The sequence below is a fragment of the Hoplias malabaricus genome, chromosome 17 (genome assembly GCF_029633855.1).
Source record: "Hoplias malabaricus isolate fHopMal1 chromosome 17, fHopMal1.hap1, whole genome shotgun sequence".
NCBI classification, from domain to species: domain Eukaryota; kingdom Metazoa; phylum Chordata; class Actinopteri; order Characiformes; family Erythrinidae; genus Hoplias; species Hoplias malabaricus.
The window spans coordinates 13,254,725-13,276,984 of NC_089816.1; the positions used below are offsets into that span (position 1 = coordinate 13,254,725).

The 22,260-nt window shown below is 44.6% G+C and overlaps 1 protein-coding gene across 4 annotated transcripts in view; it reads right to left on the reverse strand.

Annotated features, from left to right (window-relative positions):
* magi2b (membrane associated guanylate kinase, WW and PDZ domain containing 2b) overlaps positions 1–22,260 on the reverse strand; it is a 146,538-nt gene that overhangs the window by 69,172 nt on the left and 55,106 nt on the right. For all 4 annotated transcript variants that reach the window (XM_066648660.1, XM_066648659.1, XM_066648658.1 and 1 more), the window contains exons 3-4: positions 12,453–12,572; positions 2,898–3,113 (exon numbers count right to left, since the gene is read on the reverse strand). In XM_066648660.1, coding sequence (XP_066504757.1) covers positions 2,898–3,113; positions 12,453–12,572 — 336 coding nt within the window. The remainder of the gene's footprint in view (positions 1–2,897; positions 3,114–12,452; positions 12,573–22,260) is intronic.

A 22,260-nucleotide genomic window follows, 5' to 3' on the forward strand; every position in this document is an offset into this window, starting at 1 on the left:
ACAGTGCACAAGTGAGTCTGTGTTTCATAGGATTAGTAAGTTTTAAGCAATATTTAACAAAAAAATTAATTAAGTATTATTAATTTATTTCAACACACAAGAGACAAAGAATCAAAAAATTACTTTGTACTCCCAGAAAGAAACGGTTTATGGTCCATAGAATAGGTCTCCCATATGGGCCAGCCATGTTTAAATTACATTTAATACGGACCACTAGGTGTCAGTATAATGGCTCTTTCCCTGGACAAAATGACTGGTTCATTCAAGCCCTACTGGAGCTGGAATAGTTTTACTGAGTGAGATGATGTGATTTGAGGGCTTACAATAATGATCTGTGACAGTGGATTTTACAAGTCTACTATTCCAGAGAGAATTTCACTACGCGACAAAAAGTATGTGTACATTTCCTCATCCAACAATTCATTAACAGCTTCTACTTATTTGGGAAATCTCTGGCATTGTTCTGCTGAAATCCACATTTTTTTCATGGAAATTTCATGAAAATGGGGTCTGTAGGACAAATAGTGCACTTTTATAAATAATCAAACCCAGAGCACCTACGGAAATAGCAGTCCTGTTCGAATCAACCTCACTGTAATGTAATAAGAATTCCTGTGAACAGACAGCAGCAGCCTCAAAACAGACACAGTTCCTTTACTCTCCTGTTCTAAACAGTTTGACTGTAATCTACAAAGCATTTTTACTGAAGGTCAAATCAGGGGAAGAAGGAAATTGAAATATCTTGAAAGTACCTCTCATGAGGCGACCAATTTCACACACAATTTCTGTCCTGTAGGGCAGCATGTGGTAAAGCTGAGTGAGCCCACTTTACAAACCTAATAATGTTCTGTCTGCCATTAACCGAGAGTTAGCTTGTGCTGCCTGATGTTGTTGTTTGTTTAATTTTAATTTCATCGCTGATGTAGCATGCAGATGTGGGCCAATTCTAGCAGAGATGTGGCACTGCTGGCCCATTGTTAGTATGGCAATCTGCATGTGAACACAGATTTGCCCACATACCAAAAGTGCTCATTTGGCCTAAGTCACAAAACACATCTGGCCCACATCTGGAAAAGACATGTCTCTGCTAGTTGTGGTAAACTGGATGTGAGCCAAAAGTGGCTCCAAAAGTGACTTGTAGTGACAAGTGGCCCTATTCACTTGTTTATATGATCTTCATTTGGCAAGTGGGAGCATTCCACCCAAGGACTGTTGATCCGCTTGGCAAGTGGACCATGAAAATGAAGGACGTGCATTAGACCAGGGCAAGAGTAATCTGTGTTTGGTGTTTCAATGTGTGCAATCTGGGGAAATATGAGGAAAACCACTGGTAAGGAGTATAGACCGTCTAATATATTGAAAACTACATTGCCAGAAACCCCTCTGGTAAAATAATGCAATTTAGATAGGGCTTATTATTTTCTTGCTGGTCAAACATTTGTAAACACCCCGCGTCTTAATTTTTCTGACTGAATTACCTTGTTATTTTACTGTAAAGATTTTATTATATTTGCTATATCCAGTCTTATGTTCATTAACATGTGTCTAACATGTTCATTAACATGTGTCTCATGTGTCTTCCTTGTTATGAACAGCAGATTTTTGTCTAAATAATGATGACCATATTCTTTGTTAAACTGTTGACTAAAGCCCAGGTTAAAGCAGTGATTTGAAAACCTAAAAGGACTGAATGCTGATTAGTGCTGACAAGTCAAGAATGGATTAATATGTACTGTACATATATGACATAGGTTTTCTCAAAAATAATAAACCTGATGATACTTTAATATGGTACTTATTTAAACATTTGAAAAATCCCATGTCCCCAAATTTCTTACAAGGATTACAACAGGATCTAGGATGGTTTCTGATGGAAATTAACTTCAAAAGACAAAGAACGACAAAAGAAAATCTATAAATGATTTACTTCTCTACAGCTATATCATTCTATACATTAAAAACTGAACACATTCAGTACTGCAGCCTTCCAGAGATCCAGTCTCATTCCTCTCAGTGGTTGAAATTTCAAGCCTACATTAAAGCAACATCTTGGCACCAAAAATCCAATTCGCTAAATTTAGTTCCTACACAGAATTATCATAAATCAGACAAGTTTAGTGTCTGAAGCTTGCTTCTTTAGTTTTGTACTTCAGCTATGTGGCTAACGTAGCTTAAAGTAATGGTTTAGGTAGAACCATGGTAGAGGTTTATGTGCATCATTTAGCACTGGGAAAACAGCATGCCTAAATCATCACATACCAGAGCTGTTAGTAATCTCAAACAGACTTATACTACAAACACAATATATGTCCAAACATTGGCAGACATCTCTTCTAATGGACCTTCTGGGGACAGAAGCCCCACACAAAAGTTATGTAGAATACAATGACAGAAGCCTTCAGCTATCATGCTCAATGCCAAGTGTAGCTGAGCAGTGGAACTGCATTCTCTGGAGTGATGGAACTACCTCTACAGGCATTAGGATGAACTGGAGTTGTATTTACAATTCAGAACTAACTGTTCAACATAAGTACCTGTCCTCACTAATATATATATATATATATATATATATATATATATATATATATAATAATGCAAACAAATCCTAACATCAGTGTTCCAGTATCTAGTGTGAACTTTTCCAGAAAAGCAGAAGCTGTTATCACAGGAAAGTGGGGCTAAGTCCTCATTAACATTCCTGATTTCAGAAGAAACAATGGGTCAGAGTGTGATGTGGTGTAGTTGGAAACAGTAGCCGTCCGAGTTTGGTTCAGTTGTCTAACTGTGTCTATTCAGAACGTTAAACTACTTCATGCTGTCAGTGTGATGACTGAGTGATGTTTGACTGAGGGATGTTTGAAGGATGCTAATACATCTTTAAGTGTTGTTACTCTAACCTGGCGTGATGGCGATGCCGTTGCCATTGACGATGGGGCTCTCTTCCTGCTCCTCCTCTGGTGGCTCAATGCTGTCCTTCTCCATGTTACTGACAGACTTGTTCCTCTTCCTCTTCCCCTCGGCACTGGGTCGGGCCCCCGGCAGCAGCTGGTCAGTCACATTAAACAGCATGGGCGTGGGTTCGGCCGGGGGCTTGGGAGTGCCATAGAAGTTATCTAGAACCAGGGAGAGGAAAAACATTTCAGAAATGTTCACAATCTTACTGTTAAAAATCTAAATAAATTATGATCCGTTTTTAATGTTATTTGTTTATCCATGAAAAAAATAGTGATGTACCAATGTGCATATAACTGCCGCTGTAAATGCAATAGACCAGGCTTCACGTCCCTGCCCGGGTACCTGCATCGAGTGCTAACACTTCATTATTAGAACTGTACATTGATGTGAATAAGAACCAAATGCCAAATGCCACAAATGTAAATGTATAAAAGACTATTGTAGTTTTAATAGTATAAAATATAATAACATTTAAATGATGAGATGCAGGCCTTTGCTGCCCATGTGATATGTTCAAACCTGTGCATGAGCACTGGGGAATCTAAAGCAAAGTGTGAAAAAAATGGAAAGATTGTTTAGAAAAGCAGAGATGGTTAGGGTACCATTCTGCATGGGACAGATTTTTTAATCCACTCCCTCTAGTTTTCATCCCTACGCCGGCTGTTCCAAAAATCATTTGTCACGTTGCCACCGGCAACATAGATATTTCAACCCCCGCCTGTCTGTTCCCATTCAAAGGCCCATATGAGTGTCAGTGACATCCAAAATTCGACTCTATATATGATATTCATCTATTACATAAATGATTCTCTCCTGAAACAATACAGCTACTGAACATTAGGCCAATTCAGATTGTTTAGTGTAGGCTGTTTATTCTTCATAAATACAAGGCTATGCATTGCTTCAGATAAATGTTCACACAAATTTAGTGTCCTCTGTGAACATACAACTACACATTAAAAGACGCAGTAGACCATGTTAAAGGAACATTAGGTAATATGTTAACCTTGAAGTTACAGCTTCAGCATTGTTGTGATGTACATGCTGAGCTGTAATAGGGGGAACAAATCCTCTGTCTTTGCTACTCTGGGCTCAGCACTACTGTCACGGATCACGGGGCGGACTGACAGAAGCGGACGCACTTGCTAAAGCACAGAAAGTTTAATTATAACAAACGATATAACAAAACTACGACAGGCAACAGTAGAAACAACACAACACGAAATGAAACTAAACTAACACATAGACAGACTAGACTGGGGAACGAGACGGTGAAAGGAAACGAAACAACTGGATTTAAAACAACTAAAGTCAAACTGCAGAGACAGACAGACAAACTAAATAACACGACTGATACGACTAAGGACAAAGGAGAAATGTACGACAAACAGGACGTGAAATAAGAGGGCTTAAATACTGACACAAACGAGACACACCTGGACAGATAATGAGGAGGACGGGTTAACACATGGCACGGACGAGGAGGCGGAACAAAGGGGGGACGAGGGCGGAGACAAGGACATAAACAAAATATAGCCATGTGCTCCCCCCCCCCCATGAACGCGCAACTCCCGGGGCGCGTACTCCTAAACCTCCCAGGAGTTGGCACAGGAGAGGGCACAGAAAACAAGACTCAAGACTAGACAGGAACAGACACAGGAACTGGGGACACGACAGGACCGGGTAAATGAGATGGGACATGGGACATGACAGGAGACTGACAAAGGGGGGCAACAAGAGACTGATAAATAGACGAGAATGGACGGGAGTGGACACATGAAACTTGACGGGAGACTGGGGTTGCACATTAGACAGGAACTGTGACAAGACAGGGGACTGAACAGGTTTGGGGACAGAAGACTGGACATGGACAGGTGACAGGACATGGGACTGGAGTGGGGACAAGACATGTGACTGAACATTGGACTGATACGGGGACTGGACAGATGACAGGACTGGGTGCTGGGAATGGACGGGAGCAGAGACTGGTGACAAGACACTGGACCTGACAGAAACGTTAGACTGGAAAGGGGTCTGTGACTGGACAGAAGACAGGACAGGTGACATGACACTTGACTGCAACGGGGACTGGACTGGAGACGGGACAGAGGGTTGAAACAGGGACTGGACAGGACTAACAGGGGACTGGACATGAGACAAGACAGAGGGTTGAAACGGGGACTTGACCGGAGACGGGACTTGAGACTGGACAGGGGTTTGAAACAGAGACTGGACAGGGCTGACAGGGGACTGGACATTCAGGGGGACAGACACGAATACAGTGACAGGGACTGGGACAGAGACAAAGGCAGACAAGGGCACAGGGACAAGGACAGAGACAGGAACCAGGACAGAGACAGACAGGGGAACCAATATAACAGGGGGGTGCTCAGGACTGGCAAATGTCTGTGGGGCAGTCTGAGGAACCAGCCTGGGCACAGTTCTGGGGATCGGGCCCGAAGTCCTTGGGGCCGTCCCACGGACACGACCAGGAGCGGCCGGGGCCACAGTCACGGGGACAGGAACAGGAGCGGCCGAGGGAGCCGCCCTCACGGAGACAGGAGCGGCCGAGGGAGCCGCCCTCACGGAGACAGGAGCGGCCGAGGGAGCCGCCCTCACGGAGACAGGAGCGGCCGAGGGAGCCGCCCTCACGGAGACAGGAGCGGCCGAGGGAGCCGCCCTCACGGAGACAGGAGCGGCCGAGGGAGCCGCGCTCACGGAGACAGGAGCGGCCGAGGGAGCCGCGCTCACGGAGACAGGAGCGGCCGAGGGAGCCGCGCTCAGGGAGACAGGAGCGGCCGAGGGAGCCGCGCTCACGGAGACAGGAGCGGCCGAGGGAGCCGCGCTCACGGAGACAGGAGCGGCCGAGGGAGCCGCGCTCACGGAGACAGGAGCGGCCGTAGCCACAGTCACGGGGACAGGAGCGGCTGATGGAGCCGCCATCACGGAGACAGGAGCGGCGGGTGCCGCCATCACGGAGACAGGAGCAGCGAGTGCCGCCATCACGAAGACAGGGAGACCTGCGACGTCGTCCACGGAGACAGGGGAACCTGCGACGTCGTCCACGGAGACAGGGGAACCTGCGACGACGTCCACGGAGACAGGGGAACCTGCGACGACGTCCACGGAGGCAGGGGAACCTGCGACGTCGTCCACGGAGGCAGGGGAACCTGCGACGTCGTCCACGGAGGCAGGGGAACCTGCGACGTCGTCCACGGAGGCAGGAGAACCTGCGACGTCGTCCACGGAGGCAGGGGAACCTGCGACGACGTCCACGGAGGCAGGGGGACCTGCGACGACGTCCACGGAGGCAGGGGGACCTGCGACGACGTCCACGGAGGCAGGGGGACCTGCGACGACGTCCACGGAGGCAGGGGGACCTGCGACGACGTCCACGGAGGCAGGGGGACCTGCGACGACGTCCACGGAGGCAGGGGGACCTGCGACGACGTCCACGGAGGCAGGGGGACCTGCGACGACGTCCACGGAGGCAGGGGGACCTGCGACGACGTCCACGGAGGCAGGGGGACCTGCGACGACGTCCACGAAGACAGGAGAAACTGCGACAACGTCCACGGAGGCAGGGGGACCTGCGACGACGTCCACAAAGACAAGAGAAACTGCGACGACGTCCATGGAGGCAGAGGAATCTGTGACGTCGTCCACGGAGACAGAAGAGGCGGGCGTCGCGCTCACGAAGACAGGAGAGGCGCGCTCCGCGCTCACAAAGACAGGCGCGGCCGTTGGCGCCGCGTTCACGAAGATAGGCGCGGCTGGAGACGCCGCGCTCTCGAGGACAGGAGTTTGTGCTGCTCGCCGGGCTTGCGCTGGAGCTGTAGAGGGTTTAGGGGGTTTCACAGGCGCACCCATTAGATCCCTCAGAGGCTCAGTTAGCCCCACCTCCGTAGTCCTGAGGTTGGAGGCTAAAAGCCCCTACCCTTAACCCCCCCCCAAAAATTTCCCCGGACCTGAGGGGGTAATCCAACATCGACGGGGTTACTCCAGCGTGTTTCTTACGGCGACTCCTTCGATTTCTCCCGTAGGAGCAGTCAATCGATTCAGGAGTCGACTCTATTGAAGTCCTTGACTCGATTAGAGACTGGATTATATTCGCCTGGACTTCTTTTAGCTTCTCGCTGGAATAATCCATTGAGTCTCGAATCGAGTCCTCTGTAGGAGGGAAAGGAACCGCGCCGGGCCTGGGCTGGAGCCGTGGACTCCATTCTGATGCTGTTCTTAAAGCCTCCTCCACTGGATATTTAGGGCTTGTTCGAAATGGAGTCCGGCGAATAGCACCCCTCCTTACAAAGTAGTCCGAGCTAGCTGCGTCCATGTATGGGTCGTACATTCTGTCACGGATCACGGGGCGGACTGACAGAAGCGGACACACTTGCTAAAGCACAGAAAGTTTAATTATAACAAACGATATAACAAAACTACGACAGGCAACAGTAGAAACAACACAACACGAAATGAAACTAAACTAACACATAGACAAACTAGATTGGGGAACGAGACGGTGAAAGGAAACGAAACAACTGGATTTAAAACAACTAAAGTCAAACTGCAGAGACAGACAGACAAACTAAATAACACGACTGATACGACTAAGGACAAAGGAGAAATGTACGACAAACAGGACGTGAAACAAGAGGGCTTAAATACTGACACAAACGAGACACACCTGGACAGATAATGAGGAGGACGGGTTAACACATGACATGGACGAGGAGGCGGAACAAAGGCGGGACGAGGGCGGAGACAAGGACATAAACAAAACATAGCCATGTGCTAAAAGGAGCACATGACCGGGGACAACAGACATGACAGGTCGAATGCGTGACAACTACAGAAACTGTACTATGTTATTTTTGAAGAAGGGTAGGAAAACACCCAAACCCTCAGTGCTGTAAAAGCGAATTAAACTATGCAACTGTAGAGGGAGCCCAGGAGCAAAAAATACCAAATTTTACCTTAAAAGTGTATGTCATAGCTGAAATTACAAGTGCTTAAATATTAAATCAACATATTCCTGGATAATGGGCGAAACTATCAGATTTCAACATAGGTGGAGTATGTCACCCAGTGAAGAAAGGTTCTGCTCGCTGCAACTCTCCCTGAGGATCTGTCCACACACACTGAGGGCTTGCTCTGATGGCACACTGGATTTCTGTCTTACTCATTACGTTGCTGCTATCTCCATTTCATTTATGCTTGATAATAATTAAGTGGTCATTACAGTAATTAGTACTAATTTGCAGTATTTTTCTACATGTATGAGCTGCTTGCTCTGCTGCTGCACACACTGGATACGTTTATAGCCTGTTGATATTAAAATACAGTCCCACACTGCAAGACCATGTAGGTCCCACGAATCCCATGGAGTCCTGCAGGAATGCAGACATCTAACTGGAACTGTGGTTATTGACCTATTCTGCGTGATTTACTAAGTTTGGGCACCTCTGTATTCTATGCCTTTTGAAATCATATGTAAATTCACAGTAATCTTCCACATGAGTGCTGCTGGGAGACTTCTTTTAACAATGCCAGCAGCCATAGCAGCTCGACAGAGACGCAAGCATCAAACACATGATGAAGGAATATCTAACAACAGTTTAGCGCAAGTACAACTCTCAGCAGCATGTTGTTCTGCTGCTGATGTAATATGCAGACGCTGACTCTGTTATTTACTTAAGATGTATATTGTTTCTATTGAATGACAGTAGGATGTTTCAGTGGGAAATGCATTTATTAAAACCCCTCATCAGCACACAGTTAGTACGGTGGTCCTGTTCTTAGCTGGAGTAAATTGAAAGTTAATTTCAGGCTTATTGTGGGCTCACACTGCTGTGGCATGGAGACGTATTTTGTGCTGCGTCTGCACTCCCAGGTACATCTGCCTCCGAGCCTGGTGTTCACTGGTGTATTAGTGAACAAAATTTTGCAACAGTCACACCACTTTGGGAGCTGCTTAGTATGCGCCATGAAGGTTGCTGTGACTTCTTAGAGCAACTTTTCAATCATGTTTTGAATAACTTTGCCCGGTTCCTTTTTTATCGTAGCGTGTGTGATGTTTGTTATTAAAGGCGACCTCTCTCTCAAGGCCCTCGAACTTTTTCATTCAAAATTGAAAAGAAATCATGTGTATCGGGGGGAATCTGTTTAATGATTAAAAATTTAGCATGCGTGTGTGTGTGTGTGTGTGTGAGAGAGAGAGAGAGAGAGAGAGAGAGAGCGGCAGAGAGAGGCGCAGAGGCTTATGAATTCATCTGCAGGTCTATGGGGAGCCCAAGGAGAGTTGCTGAAGTCCAGAGATGTGAGAAAATGTCTGATTTCAATTACATACTGTGGCCCAGAATCACAGCAAGAGGACAGGAGCTCCCTAAAGCCCTCACAAATATGCTGATATACTGTAACCTCAACTGCTAAACAGGAGACAGATCAGACTAGTTTTCAGAGAGACATTCCTCTTAAGGGTAAGTATACACACAGCCAGTGGTGCTTAACCATTGAGCTGAAGTGTAACAGAGGACTGACCCAAACAGCACTTTACAGGCTTTGAACACTTCAACACTCCAGGTGAGAGCTTGAACACACACTGTGAAAATCACTCCTAAGCCATTACTATTTACGCATCACGTTTAAACATAATATCTCACATCTCAGGTATCTTTTTCCGGACAGAGGAACGGGAGAAAGGGCGGAGATTCTGAACTTTAATTGACAGAAGGATTCACAGAATAAATGAACAAACAAGTAAAACAGAGCTAAACGAGAAAAGGGAAGGTAACACTGCTAAACATTTCCTGAAGAAATAAACAGACAAAACAAAATAAGAAGACAGTAAAAGTAGCAGCAGAGGAAACAGAACAAACAGGAACACAACCACCAGGACACAAAATGGAGAGATAAAAATAAATAAAGAAAGAAAACATTAACAAATCACAGGACCAGAAACAGACTAAGACTGAGAGTTTTAGCTTCAGTAGCTTCCTCTGGCACTTTCTGAGGAGAGGTGGGTCAGTGCCTGGCATAAATGTATGAGGCATGGAATTAAATTACCTATTAATTCATTCATTCATTCGTTGTCTGTAACCACTTATGCAGTTCAGGGTCACGGTGGGTCCGGAGGCTATCCGGAATCACATGGCACAAGGCGGGATCACACTTTCACTAACACACTCACACACTTTTGAGTCACCAATCCAACTACCAACGTGTGTTTTTGGACCGTGGGAGGAAACCGGAGCACCCGGAGGAAACCCACACAGACACGGGGAGAACACACCACACTCCTCACAGACAGTGACCAGGTCCCTGGAGCTGTGTGACATAAAAAAACAAGTCCTCCTTGACTTCTGGCCTTGGGGGGCTGAGGCATATTCAGGGATCAACCGGGCCATCTCCACGTGATTAACGTTTAGATCACTGGGACACAATATCTTTTCTTATCCTTCTAGAAGACTCCAAATATCTTAAGCTAATAAATAGAAACTGATATGAATAATCTGCTGCACTCTTCACAAAATGTGCTAATAGCACAGGATGGTGAGATAGAAACGCTTGCGAGTGGTCTTCTGCTCTCTTAGAGCACAGTAAATGCTGAAACTGAGAGTCACATTAAAAAACCACATGCGTCATCAGAATGAAAGGAGTGGATTTGTAAAAGAGCGGCATGGCCGAGGGCCCAGTCGAGCCCCATCTCCCACTCACTGTCTTCAAACAGCCTGCCACTAGCAGCAGAGCCATGCAGAGAGAAAGACAACGAGAATCAGGCTAAAGTCTTCTCCTCCTTCTCTCCTAATGGCCCAAAAGAAACCTGCATCTGCTTGTGAAACTGGTCCACACCTGACAGTCCTCTCCCTGGGGCCAAGGCTGAACCGGGCTCGGAATCTGTTCCCTCAATGTCAGAGAGGACCGTGTTCCTGCCGTTCTAGGCAGCCATGCCGGAGCGCATTAAACGTGGGTGTGTATTTGCATTGGTTCTTACAGGTGAACAGATGTTTGTATGGAAAGATGTGAATAACACTGGAAAAAGATGGCCATCAGCAGCTGAAGGTAAATAGCAGGTTTGTTGATTTTATCTTACAATTTTGTGACATGGAAATATATATTAAATGTGGTAATACTGGCAATCTCAACGGTCAAGTTCTCCATCAATTTCAGGTGAAATTTTGTGAGATTTGCCTGAAAATTATAGTCAGGAGGCGGGGGTCAAAACGCTCAATCTCCCCGTGTGTAATGGTTCAGCCCAGGTCCCCAGGAGGGAGAAACCATGGCTGTTTTTTAGCATGCTTTCTTGTGTCTCCTTATGCTCTTCTGTTCTGAAGTTATCTTCCACTGCTCAAGTCATGGTTCATTTCTCAAGATCCCAAAACTGCAACTGTCTGTCAGTAAGTGCTGTTTTTGCATTTGGGCCAGAAGGGTCTCGCATCTCATTTTCGACTATTGTTATTTTTCTAGAAATAAACAGTCAACTGGTAAAATCAAATGTTACTCTTAAGGCTGAATTCGGCTTCAGTGTTCATTCAACCCCAAGTGTACGCCACAGCCTGCGTGAGTGCCCTAAACTTTTGTGAGCGTTTGTATTTTTGAGTTGGTGTGTCTGCGTCACTCTGAAAGTACACCACCAAAGCACTAGGGCTGAATCTTAAACATCTTCCTCTACACCGTGTCGTACACAATGAAGTGGTGTAGTAATATTAGTTTTATAATCTGTGAAGTGGGGCGGCATGGTGGTGCAGCAGGTAGTGTCGCAGTCACACAGCTCCAGGGGCCTGGAGGTTGTGGGTTCGATTCCCGCTCCGGGTGACTGTCTGTGAGGAGTGTGGTGTGTTCTCCCTGTGTCTGTGTGGGTTTCCTCCCACAGTCCAAAAAACATATGTTGGTAGGTGGATTGGCGACTCAAAAGTGTCCGTAGGTGAGTGTGTGTGTTGCCCTGTGAAGGACTGGCGCCCCCTCCAGGGTGTATTCCCGCCTTGCGCCCAATGATTCCAGGTAAGCTCTGAACCCACCGCGACCCTGAGCTGGATAAGCAGTTACAGATAATGAATGAATAAATCTGTGAAGTGCACTATTTAGTAAATGGAACAGAGCGTAGTTTATATGCAATGCTAGGAAAAAAACTAATATAAAGACTGTACTTTTCCCCTGTTCCCGCTCCTCGTAGAGTTTTTTTTCCCCAAGGTGTCTGTATTTTTCCCTTGTTCTACGTGTTTGTTCTTTCCTTGAGACCAAACCGATGTCTCTTCCCATTAATTTACTGCTGCCTGCAGTCTCTGTAATGTGATAAACAGGTGTTCAATCCTCTGTTCAACTTGAACCATGTTCGTCCCACTGTGGACCAACCACAGCTGTTGTGCTGGGCGTTAATAGAGAGGCTCGAGACTATGTGAGACCTACATGTTGCTTAGGCGTAGACGTAGGTTCAATGCAGAAGCATAACTGGCCTTTAGCATCCAAATAAGCTTTTAATGATTACAAAACATACTACTCACCTTCATATGTTCCGCTCTCGAGTAAGGCCCCACTTTTCTCCAATTCCATAAACCGATCAACACTCACAAAGTTGTAGTCCACGCCCGGGACCTCCCCCTCTTTAGGCTGTCGTGTGGTACCTGGGGAGGAAGAAGATGGGATTTCAGAAAATGAATACCCTTCGTGTGATTGGAGCATAATCAATACCTGCAATCAGTACCATTACCGGCAACTGCACTCTGAATGAGACTGAAGGAGACTGGTTAAGATCTGCCTCTCCTTTAAAAGGGCACTGAGACAAAAGGCAGCTCTAAGCCAAGTATCACACAAAGCTGATATAATTTAATCCATGGACCTTTTTTCTGTATTTTTTCCTTCAGCCTTCCAAATGCAGGCAATCTGCAGCAGATTCGGACTGAAATTAGTTTTGAAATAAAGTCTAGGGGAGTTGAACTGAGGATGAGGTAGAGTCAGAGTCGGGGCACAGCTGAGGGGGAGTTTTTACAGGGCCCCTGAGGAGTCGCACTCTCAGTGACAAGGCAGTGACAAATGACCTGATCAGACGGACAGCCAAGAGGCCAGCCACTGGACTGAGCTTCCTGCAGTGTTTCTACCAAACACCATCGCTGACCGTTCAAACTACCACCACTCAGAACCAAATAAACAGATACCTCTTGTCTTCCATTCTGCTTTAGAAGCTGGAGGAAGGTGAGTAAATTAAGGAAGAGATTTTCACGGAGCTCCCAGCGTCAGCACAGATCTGCTATTACATGTCTTCAGAGAAGCTTAATGATCATAATCAATAACAACAGGCATCCTGTAATCAGGGAAACATGATTACACCAAACCCTGCAGCTTCTGACCGAGACCAAAGACTGCACCGTGAGGTAGAAATGAGATTTGCACCGTGGTTAAGAGAAGTAGAGCAAACGGAGAGCTCAGAAGAAAACAAACAACTCTCATACATAAACCTTTTCTTTAGAAAAAAACAATCCCACGCATTTAGAACCTAAATATCCCTTTAGTCACCACTCATTAGCTCTCTGTTAAACCTAATGAGGAATGCAACAAATACAAAGAGAGAGCACAAACGTGCGTAGTGCGGGTCAATACGGTGTCAGATTGAAAGACAGACTGGAGGATGACCAGAGAGACAGAGAGAGTGGAGACGAATACATTAGGAGTGTTTATATATAATGAAAAACACAGGATTCCCACACTGTGATGTGTATATTGTATGGGTCTGTTGACCATTCTCAGCACCACAGAAACACTGACAGGGAAGTACTTCCACTAACCATTCAAACTGTACCTTGCTGTCTTCAAAGACATTGACAATCCATCTCTTTGTGTTGAGTTTAAACTGCTTTTTATCTCAGTTATACACGTTATTTTCACTTTTCTGTGTATCAGCACAGACTCCTGTATGTGGTAGTATCTTAGGTCAAAGCTATTTTGGACTCTATTCGCACCAGATGCATTCTCTGTATAGACAAGCACAGCACTTTTTAAAGTCTAAGTGCTAAACATCAGAAATAATGCGAATTAAAATGTAAACGTAACTGTAACGAATCGATTCAGGAACCAAAAACCAGTCAGTTTTGTAATCATCATCCTTATGTTACCTTTTTAGCTTCAAATTGTTTTATACCTCATTTTCTAACCATTGATAGGTGGTCTACTAAAATCGATATAATCAAATTATTCTGTGCAGGTTCGTTTGCATGCACCTGCCTCCTATTTAAAGAGCAACACCACAACAATTTAACCTTGCTTGCTGCCCCCCATCCGTTTTCAAGATCCTTCACTACCCTCCTGAATTCAGTTCCCTATAGTGCACTATGTAGTGAGTAATGCAGGGGATACTGAGTTTCAAACACAGCTTGGGTTAACTTCCATTTGTTGCCTTGTTGTAAAACTCAGTCAATGGAAAAAAAGTGCTTTGGGAAATGGAATGGAGTTATCGTCTGCATTTTGGACACACATCCACAGCAAAACGGCACTTTAGGTCGTGGTTTTTGAAAATAATCTCCAAGGACACAGTGTGAGCCTGTGAATGTCTGTTCCTGTTTACATTAGCAGAGTGTGTTCAGATTCAGCCTGAATTATGGCTAGTGGTTGGCTAGTTCTGTTCAGTCTGTGATTTATGAATTGATTCTGTTTTCGCAGCTAAATTTAGCTTTATTCATACATTACACTGTGCAGTGAAGGAGCCAGAATGTACCGCAGTCAGTTCTTTTGGATCCATCTGTCCAAAGGCACAAACTGTACTGTGAAGAGCAGTTTTTGAACCAGGTGTTATATTTTCTTTTCAGTTATTTGCTTTACCCTATATATTGATGTCATATTGTATAGGGTACTGTCACCCTTTATTGAGGCTGTCAGGCTCATTCCAGATTTCTGGATCATTTTGCATTCTCATGTGGATGTGGATGTGAAAATGATTTTGGTGTGGAGCATTCTGAATTAATTTATTTTAATATCCATGTGTGGACAGGGCTGTAGTGTGTGCAAAAACTCAAATAAAAACTGTTCAGTTTTGTGTGTGTGTTTTCACTACTGTTTCACAGGGATCTGATGTCATGGCACATGATTTTAACCAAACACTAAACAGGGACCTTAGCACAACACAAATTAATGGCTTTATGGTGACCACTGGTGAAGGGCTGGATCTACCACACTATGCTAAAGCACTGGATCCCAGTCCAGCTCTTATAAAACCCAAACTATGCACAACGTTGTGCTCTTCCTGAGCAAATATAAGTTTTCAACTCTGCTTTTACATTAACAAAAAGATTAAAAATGTGCAGAGCATTGGATTCCTCAGAAATGCTGGAGAACATTCTGTGCTGTCCTTCAGCTTGTTGGAGTTTTTCCAGTGTTTCCAATAAACCAGCCAATTTCTTAAGTATTTTTCAGTGTTTAAATTTACACAATTTTCCAACAATGCAAAAGAAATCTTTAGTTCCTTGTTAGATTCTGTATCTGTGACCTAATTTAGACCACTTAGAGACACTGGGCCTCAGAAAGCTTATTATTTTCCAATAAACATTCATTCATTATCTATAACCACTTATCCAGTTCTGGGTTACAGTGGGTCCAGAGCACATCTGGAATCATCGGGTGCAAGGCAAGAATACACCCTGGAGGGGGCACCAGTCCTTCACAGGGCAACACACACTCACACATTCACTCACACACTTACACCTACGGATACTTTTGAGTCACCAATCCACCTACCAACGTGTGTTTTTGGACTGTGGGAGGAAACTGGAGCACCCGGAGGAAACCCACGCAGACACAGCGAGAACACACCTCCTCCTCACAGACAGTCACCCGGAGCGGGAATCAAACCTTCCAATACACATTCATTCATTCATTATCTGTAACCGCTTATCCAATTCAGGGTCGCGGTGGGTCCAGAGCCTACCTGGAATCATTGGGCGCAAGGCAGGAATACACCCTGGAGGGGGCACCAGTCCTTCACAGGGCAACACACACTCACACATTCACTCACACACTCACACCTACGGACACTTTTGAGTCACCAATCCACCTGCAATTTGTGTTTTTGGACTGTGGGAGGAAACCGGAGCACCTGAAGGAAACCCACGCAGAGAGAGAGAACACACCACCTCTTCACAGACAATCACCCGGAGGAAACCCACACAGACACAGAGAGAACACACCACACTCCTCACAGACAGTCACCCGGAGGAAACCCACGTAGACACAGAGAGAACACACCATCTCCTCACAGACAGTCACCCGGGGGAAACCCACGCAGACACAGAGAGAAAACACCACACTCCTCACAGACAGTCACCCGGAGCAGGAATCCAACCTTCCAATAAACATGTTTCGTCAAAACATTTCACATCTCCTACTCTACAGCCAATCAGTATTGATCTCTGAATAATGAAAACTAGATTGATGAAAATATCACTGTTAAGCACATGACCTAGGGACTGGTTCCCCAGTGACCAGTGTACCTTTCAATAACCAGTTTTCCTAGGCTATGTTCTCTCCATGCCGACTGCTTAATTTATGAATTCCCAATTAAACATCCTATTCCTTCCAATATTTCCTGACTGAGGTGCAGAAGAATAACTCATTTCCTCGTGGTGCTCAAAGGTCAGATGCTCAACCTGCCACACTTTGACATCCTTAATCCCAGCCTGTGCAATCCCTCAGATACACAATTCTAATCACATTTAATCAGAGACAATGCTCTGTCACAGAGCCCTCATAATTGCATCATAAATATGCCGCGACACCTGTCACAACTGTTTATGAGAAATGAGATCATTGTGCAACAGATGAGAAATATTTGCCTTTAAAGTGCCTACAGGAGTGACAAATGACTGGACCTTCCCCAGGAGAGACTTGCTGTTGCTCTGTAACTATTGAAGAGAATAGAGGAGATTACAGATGAGACTGATAGCCAGCAGCAGCGTGTACACTGAGGCCACACTCCTCACCTAGTCCCACAGCAACTGAGCTGACAGAAAGGATAAAAAGAGCACTTAATGGAGACATGGCCGTTCACATGCAACAACAATCAGACGATGGACACGCCATTACCGCTGCAAGATTGGAAGTGGCAGCGATAAACGATTAGGTTTACTACACATAGAGGGACCTCGCTCTTACAATCCATTAATTGGATAAATAGCTCATTCCTGTTTCCCAGTAAGTTGAGACCATGGCTGAGAGACACCTACGAAAGAAATACAGCTCAATTAATTCTGATACTGAGACTTAAACATAGCATTAGTTTTATACCAATTTCATACAAGCTATTCTTTTTTAACCCAATTTTCTCTTAAATTTAGTCACAGTCAGTCACACCTTGTGGCTAGGGCTCTCCCACTCACATGATGGCACCGAGCTGGAAGGGTGAAGGTATCACAAGCTTTTTCTAACTGCCCAGTTCTGTGATGTCAGGTAAGAATGCCCAGGTTGGCTAGCATCCAAGCACTGAAACACTCCTTATAACGTCAGTGTGAATTGGTGAGGCTAAAATATGAGGAGGGAAGGACCCCCAGAACAGGAGCATGTGTTTTGTTCATATGAGTAGAACAGATTAGAATCTTGTATTTTATTTCTTTTTTCTTTCTTTCTGTCAGATAATAACACACAATATCATCCTGGACAAATGAGATGATTTGTCCTGATTCTAAATATACACGCAGTGGTAGTCTGCAAGTTTGTCGTAAGGGGGCGCCTTCCAAGAAAACATTTGAATGCATTTGGACTAAAGCTTTGGTTTTGAAACTATTCACAAACTACATATTATTATAATAATAAAAAATAAAAATCAGGCTTCAATCATTTTACTACACGAAAGAAAGAAGCCCAATTAACAGCAGCATTTTACACAATGAGTAAGTCACAAATATTTCAGGCTACATGTTTCAGAACTGGATCAGACCCTCCTGCTGTTTACACTCTGTTATTGAATCCAGCATTTTCTGCTGATATCAGCCAGCACTGATAGTTGGTGTCAGCTCAGTGCCATTTCTTGTTACAGCACCGTGCACAACAAGCCTAAAGCAGTCAACAGGGCAGACAGACCTTCTTTAGAACTACAAAGCCTGTGTAAATAGGCCATTCCTTCATCAGGCAAAGCGAGCTAATGCATCAAGGCTTCTTTCTTTGCTTTTCTTATTTTGTAACAGAGCATCCAATATGTGTACATGCATATGTAGACTTTCTGCCCTCTGCTGATTTTCATGTTTTATGCATGATGCCTGGCGCATATTACGTAAAGATGGGCCTAAAAGGGGCCGTCCGTCCCAACTTTAGCTCAGTGCTTTCAGGTGTTGCTGGTTCTTTTTAAGCAAGCGTCCACAGACTCACTCATGATTCAGAGGAGAGGTGTGTGTTACATCACAGAAATCGCTGCTAGTCCAGGTTTCTTTTTTATCATTAGGTATAATCTGAACAAGAAAAGTCCATTTTGACTTAAGGCCTAAAAAATGTAAGGAAGTGGCTCTGAAAGGCCAAGACACTGATCACAAAAAGCAGGACACCAAGCTCAAATAAGTTCAGTTAACTGTACAGAGAGAGAGGAAGTGAGGAAGGGAGACAAAGTGAGAGGTGAAGAGTGAGTGAGTGAGTGAGTGAGTGAGTGTATGAGAAAGGGAGAGAGAGAGAGAGAGAGAGAGAGAGAGAGAGAGAGAGAGAGAGAGAGAGAGAGAGATGCATCATGCTCAGCTTATGTAATATGCAACACAAGAGGACATACTGTGGTGCTGAATATTCAAGAAGCAACTCTGTCTATGTCAGTTCTCTAGAATATTCTAAATGGCCCTAAATATGGAAAGTGAATCCATTTGAATATTCAGTGCTGCTCTGGGGAAGGAGGAGGACTAACGGCGAGAGATTAAACCTGTTTGTATTGAAACAGTAAAAATAAATAGTGCACAGTGGCACCAACCTGTGCATTTTGCCACTCATCACATCATTCATTCATTCATTCTTTTTCTGTAACCATTTCACCCTGATCCAGGTCGCTGTGGGTCTGGAACCTACCAAGTACTGTTGTGTGCAAGGCAGGAACACAAAACAGGTTACCAGTCCATTACAGGGCAACACATTCACACACTCACACCTGTGGGCAATTTCACACACTCACCCAGTCACTCATACACTCCCACACTTTCACACACTATTTTTCTGCCCTCCACTTATCTATGTATATATATATATATATATACACACACACATCGACGGTTATCTTTTTATACAACCTAATGATTAGTAAATTTGAATTTAATCAAATCAAATTTATTTGTATAGCACTTTTTAAAACTGATGATGTCACAAAGCAGCTTCACAGAATTCCAGTAAAGGCAAAGTTTTGACATGAAATGTAAAGATGTAAAGAATGTAAACACCCCCAGGTGAGCAAGCCAAGGGCGACCTTGGCAAGGAAAAACTCCCTCAGAGCTGAGGAAGAAACCTTGAGAGGAACCAAGTCTCACATGGGGGGAACGTATCCTCCTCTGGTCAATCTACTGGTAATAATAGTTCAAGAAGTCCAAGAAAACTTCAGCGTAGGGCGGGCAGCTCCAAGGCAAGTGGTGGTGGCTGGAGCGTGGGCAGCTGGTCTGAAGCGTGGAGCAGTCATCCATCAGTGTCAAGCCAGACGGGTGGGCAGTCGTTTACTCAGAAATAGGTAGAGGGATGGAATTAGTTTTGATCTGTTTGGGTGAATGTAAAGCAGAGAATGTGAATATTCCCAGAGTGCGGCTAATGACTCTGGCAGATCTGACTACAACAGCTTTAACTAAAAAGAGAGAACCAGAAGGAGCATTACCTACCAAAGACTAAACTAAACAAATTAGTTTTCAGCCTAGATTTGAAGACTGCGATTGTGTCTGAGTCCCAAACATATTCTGAAAGATCGTTCCAGAGTTGGGGGGCTTTATAAATAAAAAGCTCTTCCCCCAGCTGAGGCCTTCTGAATTCTAGTAACTAATAAAAGTCCAGTACTCTGTGATCTGAGTAATAGTGGAGGCTCATAATAGGAAATAATATCTTGAAGGTATTCAGGAGCGAGCCCACACAGATAGAACTGGACTGATCTGTTCAAGTTTTCTTCTTTTAGTAACTCCCCTGTCTGCAGCATTTTGAACTAGTTGAAGTTTACTTAATTTTTTTCTGGTGCATCCTGACAGTAGTGCGTTACAACAGTACAGTCTACAAGGTCTACACTTTAAGGTCTACACGTTAAGCTGTATCACAAAATGGAATGAATATCTCTGGAGTAATTGCACATGAAGCAATAGTTAAAGTGCAAAATGTCAAGAGCCATCTACAGGGGAATAAAGCCCCATCACTGGGCTGTGGAGCAAAGGAACTGTGTATTTGGAGCTCTATCCAAACACCTCTGGGATGAGCTGTAAGAGCTAATCCTCACATTAATGTTCCAACATCCAGTGTGAAGGGGTTTAGAGGCTATTACTGCAGAAAATGGGACCAAAATAGTTATTAAAACTCTATGTTTCAGAAGAAAGGCATACAAAAGCTGCAATGCTAACACTAGATTGTTTGTGTACCTTGGTACCAATATGGACTGGGAGGTTCACTTTAAGAAACTAGAGTTAAAAAGAGTTAAAAATAAACTACAATTTACAAACCACTCTGAGAGAGAATCTTTTGCTGTAGTCGCCACTGATGTTAAGGAGCTTTTGGTCATTTTCAGTGATTCTGGAGCAACTGTGGCCTTAAAGTTAGAGGAGTGTGCTGAGGGCTGGAAGCATACCACTTCAGTCCCCTTGACTGGCAAGAAAAATGTGGGTGGGGGTTTTAAACATGGCGGCCCTATGTGGGGGACCCACTCTATGTTGTATAAGGTCTAAAGTTCATTCAGGGACTACAAAGCTCTACAAAGTCTGTTCCTTCAACTCATAGGTTGCCCTTTACAGGAAAATAATCACTTTCCGATGCACTGCTGGCTCAAACATGACTTATTGCTCCTTTAACAGAGGAATACTCTGACACCGATTTGTGTTTCTAGAAGCTGCTGCAAAACAGCAGACGCACGGTAAATGCATTGCTGAGACACAATGTGCCGACACTCCTGTTATCATAACCCAAATACTATCAGAAGCACTACACTGTACAGTGTGCTTTTTATCTGATGTAACTGCCTGGTCATAATGTTTCCATAATGACTCCCCTGACTCATTCGGAATTTTAAACAGCTCCCTTTTTGCAAGCTTTTATTTTGTTTGTGGGAAACAGCTTGTAATACTAGCTTTTGTTGCTACATATTACATTTATCATGAGAGCGAGAGAGAGAGAGCCAGAGCGAGAGAGAGTGCACAAATTAAGGGAGAATTATATTAGTTTTCATCACTTATAATTAGTTAATACTGCACATTTAAGGTGTACTCATCATGGACGCAGACTTAGAGCTGTAAATAATCCCCTTAGAAAATTTATGAAATGAAATGGACCACACGGGAGCAGCTTATGATCATCTTGCTCTAAGCCAACACTAGGCAACCGGGATATACACCCCAGCACTGGGCAGTGAAGAAGTGAAACCCCAGTGTCTTTGGGATGAGTTGCCGTGCTGTTTGTGATCCAGAACTAAACATCCAACATCAGCACCCGATGTTCTTGTGACTGACGTCCCGACCACACGTATCTAGATACATACAAAAACTGAGATTTTTTTCCCCTCCATTTTCGAAAATATCTACATTCCTACATTTGGTTGCATTATAATTCCAGTCCAATAGGGGGCCATAGTCCCACTTACACAGAGACATCATATCACCAGGAAACATGAGAGAAACTCACAGATTAAATCCCAAATCACTCCATACTCCAATGTAGTGCACTACGCAAGTCATGAAATTACTGACTCTAGATCTTAAACATGCATATATATTTATAATACAGTATCAATTATATTTATTCATATGAGGGAATCTAAAATCTTGTGCAATCTACATGCACTTGTATAAGTCACGTAATTCATTACATAGGGGAGGCACGCTGGCGCAGCAGGTAGTGTCGCAGTCACACAGCTCCAAGGACCTGGAGGTTGTGGGTTCGATCCCCGCTCCGGGTGACTGTCTGTGAGGAGTTTGGTGTGTTCTCCCTGTGTCCACGTGGGTTTCCTCCGGGTCCGGGTGCTCCGGTTTCCTACCACAGTCCAAACACACACCTTGGTAGGTGGATTGGCGACACAAAAGTGTCCGTAGGTGTGAGTGTGAGTGAATGTGTGAATGTGTGTGTTGCCCTGTGAAGGACTGACGCCCCCTCCAGGGTGTATTCTTGCCTTGCACCCAATGATTACAGGTAGGC